General features: G+C 42.6%; 2 protein-coding genes across 4 annotated transcripts in view; both read right to left on the reverse strand.

Moving 5' to 3' along the window:
- LOC125273983 overlaps positions 1-14,651 on the reverse strand; it is a 38,439-nt gene that overhangs the window by 11,845 nt on the left and 11,943 nt on the right. The window contains exons 3-11 of the mRNA XM_048199973.1: positions 9,632-9,758; positions 8,612-8,893; positions 8,344-8,463; positions 7,383-7,567; positions 7,199-7,324; positions 6,883-7,099; positions 6,092-6,164; positions 5,917-6,021; positions 3,159-3,268 (exon numbers count right to left, since the gene is read on the reverse strand). Of these exons, the coding sequence (XP_048055930.1) occupies positions 3,159-3,268; positions 5,917-6,021; positions 6,092-6,164; positions 6,883-7,099; positions 7,199-7,324; positions 7,383-7,567; positions 8,344-8,463; positions 8,612-8,893; positions 9,632-9,758 (1,345 nt within the window). The remainder of the gene's footprint in view (positions 1-3,158; positions 3,269-5,916; positions 6,022-6,091; positions 6,165-6,882; positions 7,100-7,198; positions 7,325-7,382; positions 7,568-8,343; positions 8,464-8,611; positions 8,894-9,631; positions 9,759-14,651) is intronic.
- Positions 6-12,948, reverse strand: LOC125280251 (proline-rich protein 36-like). 3 transcript variants are annotated; one of them, XM_048210665.1, is made up of 3 exons: positions 3,159-12,948; positions 2,854-2,925; positions 6-149 (listed from the first exon to the last, which is right to left on the reverse strand). In XM_048210665.1, the coding sequence occupies exon 1, from the start codon at positions 11,290-11,292 to the stop codon at positions 9,628-9,630; it is 1,665 nt and encodes a 554-aa protein (XP_048066622.1). In that variant the 5' UTR covers positions 11,293-12,948; the 3' UTR covers positions 6-149; positions 2,854-2,925; positions 3,159-9,627. The 3 variants fall into 3 exon arrangements, with proteins under 3 accessions (XP_048066622.1, XP_048066606.1, XP_048066614.1); XM_048210649.1 differs by having other exon boundaries at positions 6-154; XM_048210657.1 differs by having other exon boundaries at positions 6-154; positions 3,140-12,948.

Raw genomic sequence — 14,651 nt, forward strand, 5'->3', positions numbered from 1 at the left:
TGTTCTCACTGTCCTCTTTAATAAACTCAGTCTTTGCAGATTTCAGCTCTTCCTGAAGCTCTGATGCTCGTCTGATGGGAATATTCCAGCATTTATTGATGAACTGCTGTGGGAGGAGCTTCACTGATGATGAACTGATGTGGGAAGACCTGCTCTAATAAAATCAAAAATATATCAGTTGCTAAGTTTTTTTAATAATGATAATAATAAAAGCTGCAAGCAGCATTTATTGGGGTTCGAGCATTTAAGGCCTTTAAGCACATAAAAAGGTATTATATTTTATTCAGCAAACATGTAAACACTAATTAGATCAAAGATGGAAAAGACTATTTACTATTCCTTATTAAATTGCCTCTATTATCTGTAAATAGTCTTTTCCATCTATGATCGAAGTGTTTACAGGCTTGCTGAATAAAATATAATACCTTTTTATGTGTTTATATTGTTTTTATCCACTATATTACTACAAGACTGTTGTACCGTCCGAATGATGGCCACAACTATACAGATGAGTTACTGTTAGATCAAAATCTCAATCTTAGGTAGAATATTTGTAGTCTCAGTCATCAGTTAAGAAACAGGTGCCTCAACCCCTGTGATGTGTGGCAGCAGCAGTGCGAGATCTCAGGAGAATGACCAAGCAGACACAGATCAAGTGTGGTACAAAGCATTCTCAGATTTATTCAGGAAGAAGGGTCATATTTATAGACATAGGTCAAACAACAATCTCCAGAATGGCTTGAGCATCCAATCATACGACTTAAGAATCAAACCTTATCATTTTTTGGCATTTCAAGAAATATAATAACAAATAATTAATGTATGTGAGTAAATGTGACCCGTCACGGAAACCAGGGACACAAGTCGGCAGCACAACTATTGAGCAAACTGAGAAAGAAGCTTTTTTTTTCAAAATTGGTGATTTTCGTTTTTTTGCAGAATCTGTTAGTTGAGATCATGAAGAAGCATCTAAGTGTTTTATATAGCAGTATTGATTTATTTAAAAGCGTACATTCTGAGGTTGAAATCGGCTTGTTTTTCAGAGATTCTATCTCACAGTAGGGGCGTGTCATTGTCTGTTTATATTTCCATACTGGAATCGGATACGCCGGCTTTTGTTTCTTTTGTTATTGCCGCCGCCCTCCAAGGGAAGCGTGGCTACTTAGTATGCAGCGCTCTGGCCGGCTCTAGCTGATATCAAAATTTAATGAAGATGGATGCCGCAAAGAATATCGCAGACGAGCTGAACCGTGGCCGTTACACCGTAACCATCTCCGAAGTTTGCACTATGTGTCTGTTTGCCTCTAAATGTCCAATAATTTGCATGTCCTGCCACTCTTTTTCCGCAGCTAAAGAATCCAGCCGTATGTTGTACTTCAAACATTTTCGGACATCCACAAAGAAGACCCCGACAAAGAGAAAGTGTGCCCGAAAAACTTAATTCATTGGAGGCAACAAGATCTTCTCTGTTTCTTATGGGGTGAGTTTCCATAAACATCAAAGTTTGTTGTTTTGTGTTCATTCTAAGAACACGTAGGCTACACGTTATCTCATGTGTCTTTTGCTATTAGCTAGCTCAGGAGTTTAGTTTTAATTGTAATCGTTAGCATTGTATCACTTGCCAAAAACCCCCATTACTATAATGGGCTTTTAGATGGTAATGTTAGCATGTTAATTTGAATAACGCTTCAACTGCTTGAATTGACTGGTGTGAATGACTTAGCTCATGTAAACCTTACTATTCTTGAATTGAATGTGACGCTAATAATTTTAGCCAGTTACTACTACTTAACAAGGATTTACTAATGTAATAGTAAATGTATCAGATTAAATTCCTACGTAAGTAAAAGTATAAAGTATCCGTAGCCGTAAAATGTGCGTTATAAGTCAAAAGTATTGAAGAGTTTAATGCAAATGATTTTTTAATCCTTTGACTCAAACCAGGTCTAACCACTAACTGAGGTCTAAACCAGGACTATAGTGACCAAAATGATCACGGTTATCACAGAATCCTGTTAAAAAAGTTCTAATGTCAAAAAAGATAAATTACTGACATTTACAATGCACATTATGCTTTATTATTAATAGTATGCGGTCCGATTTTTCCTGTTGCGTCTGTTGTTGCTATGCAACCATGCAGCTTTACAGGGGGCATGGCTTATCTAAATGAGATGTAAATGAGCCCTATTGTCACTCCCAGCAGGTGAGAACAGGTGAGAACTGCAACATCTTTAGGTCATCTTCAAATGGCCACAACTTCTCCAAATATTATCAGATTTCCATGTGTTACACATCGTTGGAAAGCTTGGAGACTACACTTTCAGAATCTGTGAATAACTCAAAATGCCCCAGAACCGACTTGTGTCCCTACTTTCCGTGACTGGTCACAAATGTGTGTGCGTCTTCAACTTCTGGTTACGCGTGAGAGTGTTAGTGTGTCCAAGGACTACTACTTCTTGTTTTGTCTAGGAAGATACATGATGTGCACAATGGAAAAATCCCAAGACAGAGAGAGAGTCAAAAAGTGAAGCCCAAGAAATAAGAAATTATTTAACAGTTACTAAAAAAAATACTGTAATTTATCACAATATGACTTTAAAACAACAATAATACAGAAACACTACACTAACAAGATAGATAAATAACTACTCTACAACACTATTAATCAGAATATAGTTTTAGATTATATAATCTAAATAAGGTAATGCGATCATTAACTTATTAGTTTTGTACAGAAACTGATGATGATCATAAAAACTTTAGAAAGAGAGAAAAAAAGAGCACCACAAAGCAACATTTAATGTTTCCAGAGTCAAACTATATGAACATTTATATAGTTTTAAAATGTCTCACCTGACTCATTACAGGTTCGATGTATTTAGCAGTCTCTGTTCCAGTTTAATAATGTAAAGTAATTAAGTTGATCTGCCAAAGAGATAGAAAGATAAATTCAGAAATCAAAAGATAGAAATGAAATGGCAACAGCAACACTATTCGCATCAATTCCCCTCACAGATCTCAAACTTTGACTTTTGACATTCAGTAAAAGTTCTCACCCCAAACAAAGAAACAACTTAAACGAACATACAAAATCGCTCAATCAAACTGTATAAAGTGTGTTTGATGTTTGATGAAATACCGTGAGCTGCTCTCCTCACCTCAGAAGATCGACTCTGACCGAAACTGAACACATAAACGGGGCGCTGCAGCTCGGAGTAATGGGCGTGTCCAAGGTTTGTTTCAGGTTTCTCATTGGTGAAAGGAGCTTCTTGTTGGCCAATCGGAATCTGTTAGCGATGTCACGTGTCTGAAAAAATAACAGTGCAGCTGCAGAGATAACATGGAGCTGTCCAAAACACTTAATAATAACATTATTAATAAAAACATTATAAGGAATGCTGTTTCCGGGCAAAAAGCCTTAGTTTTGCTTGAGAATACTATCAACAGCCGTTTATGAGCACTACTGATTCATATATAACGCTTCATATATATAATTCATATTGATTCATATAACGCATTTAACGCTTCAGTGGGTGTGGGGACTTCCTGTTAAAGAGATGAAACAACAGTGAATCCTACTGTTGTTTACTCTTAGAAACTTAAAAGGAAATCATGCAGACAATTGGTTGAGTTTACTGGAGGTCAAATTAATGCGTATAATTTAGGCCAGACTCAACTTATTTTACCTAACGTGAGAATAATAAATAATAAGGCTAAAGGTGTTAAGATCAAAGTACACAGCGCAAAATAATATCTATGGAAGTGAAGGCACTAGTAGTGACATTGTGAAAGAAAAACTCATTTTTTGTTAATTTTTCATGCTTTTACTCATATTCTATGGGACATTGTGTAATGTTTGCTTTACGTAGATCTATTTTGAAGTAGTGGAAAAACAAAATATGGTTTGGAGCCTAAAGAACAAGATATGGTATGGAAATGTGTTTTTGACTGTGGCCATGTGTGAAAAGCTGCAGCTGTTATATATATATATATGATATATGATAGGAAGCCTTCCCTTCCTTGTCACACACTCCGCAGCAACTTTTGTCTCTGTAAGACTGTCTGACCTTTCTTGTAAGGAATAAACTTTTGAAAGACAATTGTTTGTCTCTTATGCGGTGATACTTATTTGCCACCAATGCTTGTTGTGTAAAGCTGTAGTGAAATGGAGACAGTAATCATTTTATTTTGTAAAAACTGTGTTTAATGTTCATAGTAATTGTTCTGACTTCATGAAGCCTCATGGTGTGAATGAACATCAAACTGACTAGAACAAACTCATTGAAATGTATATATATGATACTGGATATCAAGAGTGAAACTGTTAATAATGTAGACAAACAGCATCTCATTCAATGTCAGTCTTGTGTGGGTGAAATATAATTTATTAGGCATTTAAAAAACTGAGGCTTTTTAAAACATGGAAAGTAAATGGCTTTCAAAACTAAAATTATGAAATTATTCCTGATGTGAGCAGAATCAGCAGAAAGTGAAAACAGACAATAACACTTTTTAAATAAAATTATTAATGAGTTTAATCAATCATTACTTGAAGTGAATACAAAAATGAAGTAAAAGTATAACTGAATATGACAAATCTCTTTTATGAGATGTAAGAGCGAAAGCATCACAAGAAAAGAAGAGAAGCCTGTCATGTGACAGTCATCCCCTCTTATACACTACCTATATAATTGAAAAACATATATGGTGTTTGTTCAGGCCCAGGAAGAGAGCCAGAAATAAATCCCAAGCCCTCTCTCTAGGTGACCTTCATCTGAGTTTCAAATTTTAGGACCCTTTGGTGCTCCAGGAGATCAGCATCCCACAGAGCTTCGTGTTCAAGGATGTTTAAATAGATTCTGGTTCCTCTCCCTGCACAACCAGTGGAAGTCGTATCCATCATCAGAATAAGCCACGAAGAACGTAAATATCACCTAACCAAACCTCTTTCCAGAGACCTTGGCATTGTTGTACATTATCAGTATATAATTTCCTAATTCACAATGGATGCAATATTGCTGATGTAACAAATACATTTTCGTTTATTTGTTTGGTGCATAATAAGGTTCCACCTTATTTTCAATAAAGCAATTTATCTTTCCATAAGATAATGCAACTCTTCCATAGCCACACCAAATTTAATTACTTGTATTTGATGTATCTTACACACTTTATTCCTAAACCATCAATGCTATTCATTTAGTGGTTGTGTTAGTTATTCTTGTTTATCTTTTGTTTATTGTATTACACTTGTCTCTTCCTTGTGCTGATAATACAGAAGAGGCTCTGGGTACATTACATCAATTCTAATGAATGAAAAGCCCCTGTTGAGAGAGTTGTCCTGAGACTGGTGCCCTAAACTAGGTAAAGGGTGGAAGTCAGTGTTGCCAAGTCTGTGGCTTTCCTGTGGAATTGGGCTACTGTTGCTGCAGGTTGTTTTTTATGTCTGCAGTTTGAATCGACCCAAGATAATGTGATATTTAGCCCCTGCAATGCAAATTTTACCAGGGGAGCCCCGCCAAAAATGCAAATATTACCCCTGGAAAGCGATTATATAATGGGATCAATACATAAATGCGATTGGGCTAGTTTTGGGAAGTTGAGAGTTTGTTGTGAAAACCTGGCAACCCTGGTGGAAGTAGTCATATGATGTACTCATAACCACCCCTTAAAGAGACGTGTGATCTAAAAATCACAATGTCGGCGGTGACGTGAGTGTCACAGACACGCCAGGCTCCAACACCAACCAATCACAGAGCACTCCCTCTCCTGAGTACTGATCACTCACACCCGCATGCAATCACCTCATCAATCAACCCTCACATAAAAGACTCACACAGTCACTCACCATCCGGTCTCGTTCACAGCAAGGACTATTCCTGAATGCTTACCTTAAGGGCTTCCATTGTTACTTACCTGTCTCCAGCGATCCCAAGTTACCTCGTGTGTCTCCTTCATGTGTGTGAGTGTCACCTGTCTCCAGCTTCTCAACTGCTCCAGCAATCTTCACCGATATCCACCCTGCAATTCACAAAAGGACAGTATCATTACCCATTCATCTATCACTCTGAATTACTGCACTATTACTCACCTGTGTTCGACAATCCCTCTGCTTGTGTCAATAAATACCTGAACTGTGATCTTCTGTCTCCGAGCCATTTGTACTGTAACAGAAGACCGGACCAACACCGTTAGACGCAAGCATGAGCCATTCCGACCCATTCCAAGACCTGATCGATGCTCTACGTCGAACACTCACCATGCACCCAGCACCCAGCACCCACGCCAGCTCCACCTGCCATCACTTCCGTAAACACTGCCATCACTTCTTCAACACTGTTGTACGCCAGTCCCATGGCCAAACTGGCGCCCTACTCTGGTTTGGCGGAAGATTGCAATGGTTTCCTCCTGCAATGCTCACTGGTCCTGAAGATGCAACCGCACATGTTCCCCACCGAACAGTCTAAAGTGGCGTTCCTGATCACACAACTGAGCGGCAAAGCACTTCAATGGGCCGATTCCATCTGGTCTCAAAATCATCCAGCTATCCAGTCCTACTCCAGTTTTGTCGATCATTTCAAATAAGTGTTTGGAAAACCCTCCTGGGTTTCTTCTATTGGTGAGAAACTTGGAAAAATAACAAACAAGGAAAAATGTCTGTTAACGAATATGCTCTTCAATTCAGAACATTGCCAAGAGTGGATGGAATGAACAAGCGCTGCTTACTACATATCGTCAAGGATTGGATCCACAAGTGCGGTTGCATCTCGCTGCATACGAGGATTCCATCGGGCTTGAACGGTTTATTCAACTCTCCATCCGCTTCGCCACTCGTATGCAGTCGTGTCTCGAAGAGCACCAGGGCCAGTCTCAGTACAACACCTTCCTCTGCTGGCCAGAATCCGTCAGCCCTCCAGAACCAGCCCATGAATCGGTGTCTGTACTGTGGTGCTCCTGGTCAGCAGGCAATTTCATCTCCGGTGCCCTCTGCCGTAAGCTCAACCTCAAGACCACGGCTATGCCTGCTACATACCAGATCCACTCGGTAACTGGAAAGCCAGTAAGCAGACGACAAGTTTGTCGGAGTGTCGGCCCATTACTACAAATCGGTGTACTTCATGTGGAAAATATCTCATTGCTGGTTCTGGAGGAATCCACCGCTAACGTCATTTTAGGGCGTCCGTGGTTGAAGCAGCACAATCCCATCCTCTCCTGGAAGACCGGCAAAGTCCTGAAGTGGGGCGACACCTGTTTTACATCGATGATATCCTTATTTATTCCTGGAGCATGGCCGAACATCGCCACCACGTTGCGGAGGGAGAGCCTGAGAGAGTTCCAGTTGTTCTTCAAAGCCGAAAAATGCTCCTTCCATCAACCCTCACTGCAGTTCCTTGGCTATAACATCAACAGCAGTGGCATCTGGATGGACGAGGGGAAGATGGCCGCCATCAAGAACTGGCCAACTCCCACCACTCTGAAGGAACTTCAACGTTTCCTCGGCTTCGCAAACTTCTGAAGACGGTTCATCCAAAACTACAGCTCCATCTCCAATCCTCTCACCAGTCTCCTGAGAAACAAGCCCAAGTATCTGTCCTGGACAACATCTGCCGAAGAAGCATTCAACACCTTAAAAGAAGCCTTCACGACCGCTCCTCTCCTGGTCCATCCCGATCCAGACAAGCCCTTCATAGTGGAAGTGGATGCCTCCACAACAGGAGTAGGAGCGGTCCTGTTGCAGCAGCAGGGGAATCCAAGCCGCCTCCATCCATGTGCTTCTTCTCCCGCAAGCTCAACCCGGCAGAGGTGAACTACGACATCGGCAACCAAGAACTGCAAGCTGTTAAGTTGGCCCTCAAGGAGTGGAGGCATTGGCTGGAGGGAGCTAGACATCCATTTCTGGTACTCACAGATCACAAAAACCTGGAATATCTTTGAGCTGCCAAAAGACTCAACCCACGACAGGCCCCCTGGGCTCTTTTCTTCACCCGCTTCAATTTAACCATTTCCTACAGACCTGGATCCAGTAACATTAAGGCTGATGCCCTATCTCGACTTTACACTCCTGAAGAGAGCACAGATGAACCTGAAACCATCCTGCCTGAGAAGGTCATTGTCAGCCCCATCACCTGGTCAGAGGAGATCCTTCCCTCTACCAATGCCTCCACCAACACTCTGCCAGGTTGCCCACCAGGCTTGCAATACATTACCAGAGCACGACGCACCCCACTCATCCACTCCGCCCATACATCACTTGGCACTGGTCACCCGGGGATCAATGAAACCCTCTCGCTGCTAAAAGATTGCTTCTGGTGGCCCAGCATGGCATCTGATGTCAGAAGGTACGTGCAGGCACATCACCAGCACATCACCAACTGCAACGTGCTCTACGTCGATGTAGACTGACAGCCCACCTTCGTCGCTCCGAGGCACCCGCTTATCAAACTGGACAGAAGGTCTGGCTGTCTACAAGGGACATCCATCTACACCAAGCTGAGTCCCAGGTTCATTGACCCATTCACCATCCTGGAGCAGATCAACCCTGTCACCTACAAACTCCAACTTCCACCTGAGTATCGCATTCACCCCACATTCCATGTGTCACTTCTCAAACCTCACCATCCCTCTGTTCCTCTTTCCACAGAGCCTGGCGTTGACGCAGCCAAACCCCCCCTCCCACTCCTACTGGATGATGGAGCTGCCTACGAGGTGCGAGAAATTCTGGACTCCGGGAGCCGTGGTCGTCAGCTCGAGTACCTGGTACACTGGGAAGGCTATGGACCTGAGGAACGCTCATGGGTACCACGCAACAACATACTCGATCCAAACCTGCTGGAAACCTTCCACTCTGCCCATCCCAACAGACCTGCCCCTCATGGAAGAGGACGACCATCAGCTAAAATCACATGTTCTATTACACTCAAACCAACCTTACACAAAATTATATAGTGATCACTACCCATATTATTATCTTCCCAAATGTCCCATACACATTTACTAGCTATACCTTCAGAAACCAATGTTAAAACTATAGCTGACTCAATACCATGTACCAAATCTATTCTTGTGTTTCTACCATCATTTAGACAAACTAACTCAGGGGTGCCTACACTTTTTTGCCTGATGATCTACTTTTAAAATGATCAACTAAATGAGATCTACCAACCAAAAAAAAAACAGCTTAATTTCAAATGCTTGTTGCTAGTACTGCATGAATCTCTACATGGAATTTAGGAAAATAAAAATAAATGTTCATTGTTTGATATTCAACAATTTTCAAATTTTAGCACTAAACTCAAAATAATACTTACAGCACAACAGATTACATTACCCAGGGCATTTGCCTTATTCTAATGACTTACACTGAATAGAATTAGACAGTTTCACATAATCTTTGTCAACAAAACACAGCTGCCAATGTCTAAACTGGTGTCAGTCAACACTGACGGAGCACAGGCGATGGTCGGCAGTTCAAACGGATTCATTGTTAAGTACAAGGGGGAGGATGCTTTTCCTGACTTCCTTAATTATAACTGTATTATACACTAACAAGCTCTATGTGTGAAAATGCTGAACATGAAAGAGTTTGTGGATGTGTTCATGAAAATCGTCTGCTCAATACGTGCACACTCACGTCAGAGATGGCTGTTTGTTTCGTGCGTATTTGGAGGAAGCCGGGGTTAGGAGGGCTAGGAGCTTGGATGGCGCTGGCAGGGCTAGGAGCTCGGGTGGCGCCGGCAGGGCCAGGAGCTTGGGTGGTGCTGGCAGGGCAAGGAATTCAGGTAGCGCCGGCAGGGCAAGAAGCGCAGGTGTAAGAGGAGGAAGAACAGAAGGAGCCTTCTTCCTCCTCCTCTTCCGAGGCTGAGGCGAGGGTTCGCCGGTTGGAGCGGGTTCTGGAGCGGACTCAATGGCTGGAACGCCCCCTATATCCTTAAGCTCCGAGGGGGCGGCCATCTTGCCCGTGGGCACTGGCAAAGCAGCCATCTCATCCATCGCATCCAGGGAACTTGAGAGCGTTGCAACCGGCGAACTTGAGAGCGTTGCAACAGGCTGGCTTGAGAGCGTTGCAACCGGCTGGCTTGAAAGCGTTGCAACAGGCTGGCTTGAGTGCGAAGCGGCCGCCGGGCTTGAGTGCGAAGCGGCCGCCGGGCTTGAGTGCGAAGCGGCCGCCGGGCTTGAGTGCGAAGCGGCCGCCGGGCTTGAGTGCGAAGCGGTCGCCGGGCTTGAGTGCGAAGCGGCCGGCGGAGGCTTAGGAATGTCAGCCGCTCGTGCTGAAATCAGCGGTGGATCAGTCACACTGGAACGCAACCCTCTCCGCTCCCGGACTGATCTAGAGACGTGACGTGACTCTGGGCGATCAGCGGCGACGTGACGTTGCTCTGGGCGATCAGCGAAGGCGTGACGTTGCTCTGGGCGATCAGCGAAGGCGTGACGTTGCTCTGGGCGATCAGCGAAGGCGTGACGTTGCTCATGGAGATCAGCTGGGACATAGACTGGTGTTGTTGTGATGGTGGCCGCCATTTTGTGAGTGTTCTTTGATGCGGCGGCCATTACGTGATTAAGCATAGTGTCGCGTTCTTCTGCGACACCCACAGTAAAGGGAGATCCGCTCAGTAGTAAAGCCTGTTCAATATACTGTTCCAACGTCCCGTTTGGATCGTGTAGCGGCATGACAGCACTGAGCGGGTCAGATACAGGCTGGCTTGAGTGCGAAGCGGCCGCCGGGCTTGAGTGCGAAGCGGCCGCCGGGCTTGAGAGCGAAGCGGCCGGCGGAGGCTTAGGAATGCCAGCCGCTCGTGCTGAAATCAGCGGTAGATCAGTCACACTGGAACGCAACCCTCTCCGCTCCCGGACTGATCTAGAGACGTGACGTGACTCTGGGCGATCAGCGGCGACGTGACGTTGCTCTGGGCGATCAGCGAAGGTGTGACGTTGCTCTGGGCGATCAGCGAAGGCGTGACGTTGCTCTGGGCGATCAGCGAAGGCGTGACGTTGCTCATGGAGATCAGCTGGGACATAGACTGGTGTTGTTGTGATGGTGGCCGCCATTTTGTGAGTGTTCTTTGATGCGGCGGCCATTATGTTATTAAGCATAGTGTCGCGTTCTTCTGCGACACCCACAGTAAAGGGAGATCCGCTCAGTAGTAAAGCCTGTTCAATATACTGTTCCAACGTCCCGTTTGGATCGTGTAGCGGCATGACAGCACTGAGCGGATCAGATAGTCCACCACGAAAAAATATCATTAGGCACTCCTCATTAAAACAGGTTAACGGTGCCAGTTCAATAAAGTCCATGACATAGTTCTCAATGGATCTGTCATATCTGAACACTCACGGTAGCTGCTGGATCTTGGTAGTGGCGAAGTCTTCTGTAACGAAGGCGGGACTCAGAGTAAGATCCAAATGCAGCGTTTATTAGAAGTAAGAGTAGTCGTACAGGCAGGGTCAATCAGGATAAGACAGGAACAGCAAGGAACAGGCAGAGTCGTGGTCAGAGTACAGGCAGTAGATCGAGGACAGGCAGATATCATTCACAGGACGGTAGACAAGGCAAGGGTCAGGACAGGCAGCAACGGGTCAATAACAGGGAACAGACAGTAACGGCAACAGACAGGCAGACAGGAATATAAACGCTCAGAAGTGATACCAGGGTAATCAAGACTTCGCGGTGAGGTGGTGTGTGTGTGAGTCCTTTATAGTCCTGGTAATGAGTATCAGCTGGGTGTGGTGATTAGTGTGGAGTGTGCATGGCTGTATGTGGCAACAGGTGATTGGTGGAGTGAGTGCATGTGATTGACAGGGAGGATTATGGGAAATGGAGTCCGGAGTGAACAGGAACGTGACAGGAACAGATGGTGATCGTGACACCTATAACCTTTTCCAAATTTAAAACATGGAAAGCCCCAAAGGTAAATGACTTTCAGAACTAAAATTATTAAATTATTCCTGATGCAAGCAGAATCAGTAGAAAATGAAAACAGACAAAAAATAAAATGATTAGAGTTTAATCAATCATTACTTAAAGCAAATACAAAAATGAAGTAAAAATGAAACTGAATAGGACAGATTTATATAAGAGAGTCAAAGCATCTCAAGAGAAGCAAAGTCCCCAGTTTCAAAGATACATTGCATTTGCATGGAAGAGTAGAAGTGGAAGGGAAACTAGATGTTCTAATGAAAGATAATGAAAAAAAAGAGTAAAAAATAATATCAGATTCATGTCTCTCTTAAAAGGGTTATGGCCTCTTCTTCTGCTGGTGCTCTTTCAGTTCATCATCTGTAGTAAAGGACTTCATGCACTTAAACACACCGCTGTGTCTTTTCTGCTGTAATATTAATATCCTTTGTGTGAAACTGAAAGTGAAGCCCAAAGTCAAGATCACTGATGATTTCAGTAGTCTTTTTAATCCCATCAAATGTGGTCGACAACTGCTGTGTCACGATTATGATCTATTTTAATGTCATGAAGTGTGTTTTTAATCACTAGTTTAATCATGAAACTCAATATGGCGTAGGCTTGACATGTAATCTGTATCTGTAATCTGAAGGGAAAACAAAATCCAAACCCACATGGCCCTGTTTGAAAAAGTGCATCTGCTTAATTCTGCTGTCTACCAAAAAATCCTGAAGGACAATGTCCGGCCATCTGCTCGCAGGGCTGGCCCAACACTTTATTGGGCCCTAAGCAGAATTTTATTTGGGGGCCCCTCGTTAGAATAACTTAAGATAAACAGTATCTTATTATATAAAAAATAAATGTTAATTTACAAAACGCACAATATTAAATCACATACTTAAATAAAGACATAAAATGAACAGATCAGGTGGATCTGTAACAAGATAACAATAATAAATGTATTAACATTAAAGGAATAGTTCACCCAAAAATGAAAATTCTGTCATTTCCTCACTCTCAGGTTGTTTTTAACCTGAATGAGTTTCTTTCTTCTGTTGAACATAAAAGTTATTTTGAAGAATGTGGGTAACTAAACAGTTGCTGGTCCTCATTGACTTCTATAGTGTATTTTTTCTATTAAGTCAATGGGGACCAACAACTGTTTGGTTACCCACATTCTTCAAAATGTTCAGCAGAAGAAAGAAGTTAATACAGGTTTGGAACAACATGAGAAAGAGTAAATAATAATTTTTCATTTTTTGGGTGAACTATCCCTTTAAGGACAAGCGGCAGCATGTTTAATATTAAGCTGCTGTCACTTTAAGACCTGCACGCATGTAACAAAAAGACACATTTTTTTCTGAAATGATTACTTTAGACATAACCAACTGTGTTTATGTAAACATAGTGAGTATTTGACAATATTAGCGCAATCAGACATAATCGGAAAAAGCGCATGTCAGAACAGCATATGAATGAAATGTTTAACCGGCAAGGCTTTAAAGCATATGCAAATAATGAACTTTTGTGATTGTGAATAAGTGCAGTGTCCCGTGAGTGTAACTGTATTGCTGCGTTAACATGTGATGTAGGGCTGCACAGTATTGGAAAAAACTGACATTGTGATTTTTGTTTTTCTGCAATATATGTTGCGATATGAAATAAATTTAACAGATTACTTGAATAGCTCTATTTGGAAAGAATAATTCTAGAACGATTGGGGTGATTTAAATGAAATAAATGAGTGTTTTATATTTTTCAGGTAAGTATTCAGGTCCAGAAAATGAATAATCAAATGTAAAATAACACTGCATAGTCTTCACTGTATGAATTGAATATAATTAATCTGTTAAAGCAAATTTTCTCTTTGTATTTTGTTTGTTAACATTCATGAAACAGAAAGCAGCAAGCCTGCTGTGACTTTAAGACACATCCGTTTTCTTTGTTTGCATTACCTAAGCCATAAGAAACTGTGTTTACAAGGACATTTTGACATAATTTTGCGTGTATATGTCCGTTCAAACACAAATATGCGGAACTGGTCTGAACGCAATTCGGTGTTCATGTGCGTCTGCGCGGATCCGTGTGACAGGACCTAAACACGTGTAACTTTGGTTAATCATTGCAATTCCTTTGATATGACTATCGTGGATACGCACATCGCAATATTGATGCTAAAACGATGCATTGTGCAGCCCTAATGTGATATGAATGTACGTCGAGTTGTACAGTATTATTGGGACGGAGGCACTAGAACTGAAACTGATCAAGCTGTCATTTCATATGCTCTTGGGGGCCCCCTGGTGGCTACGGGGGCCCTAAGCAGCCGCTTAGTCCGCTTATGCCTTGGGCCGGCTCTGTCTGCTCATGACCTCAAGCTGAAGCGAACTTGGGTTCTGTAGCAAGACAATGATCCAAAACACACCAGCAAGTCCTCCTCTGAATGGCTGAAGAAAAACAAAATGAAGACTTTGGAGTGGCCTAGTCAAAGTCCTGACCTCAATCCTATTGACCTTAAAAAGGCGGTTCATGCTCGAAAAGCCTCCAATGTGGCTGACTTACAACAATTCTGCAAAGATGAGTGGGCCAAAATTCCTTCACAGGGCTGTAACAGACTCATGGCAACTTATTGCAAACGCTTGATTGCAGTTGTTGCTCCTGAGAGTGACCTAACCAGTTATTAGGTTTAGGGGGCAAGCACTTTTTCACACAGGGCCATGTGTGTTTGTATTTTGTTTTCCCTTCATAATAAAAACCT

This window comes from Megalobrama amblycephala, linkage group LG1 (assembly GCF_018812025.1).
Source record: "Megalobrama amblycephala isolate DHTTF-2021 linkage group LG1, ASM1881202v1, whole genome shotgun sequence".
In the NCBI taxonomy this organism is placed as follows: Eukaryota; Metazoa; Chordata; class Actinopteri; order Cypriniformes; family Xenocyprididae; genus Megalobrama; species Megalobrama amblycephala.

Bases quoted from the DNA above. Each gene is read 5' to 3' on its own strand.
- LOC125280251 (XM_048210665.1), bottom strand. From the start codon at position 11,292: ATGGACTTTATTGAACTGGCACCGTTAACCTGTTTTAATGAGGAGTGC.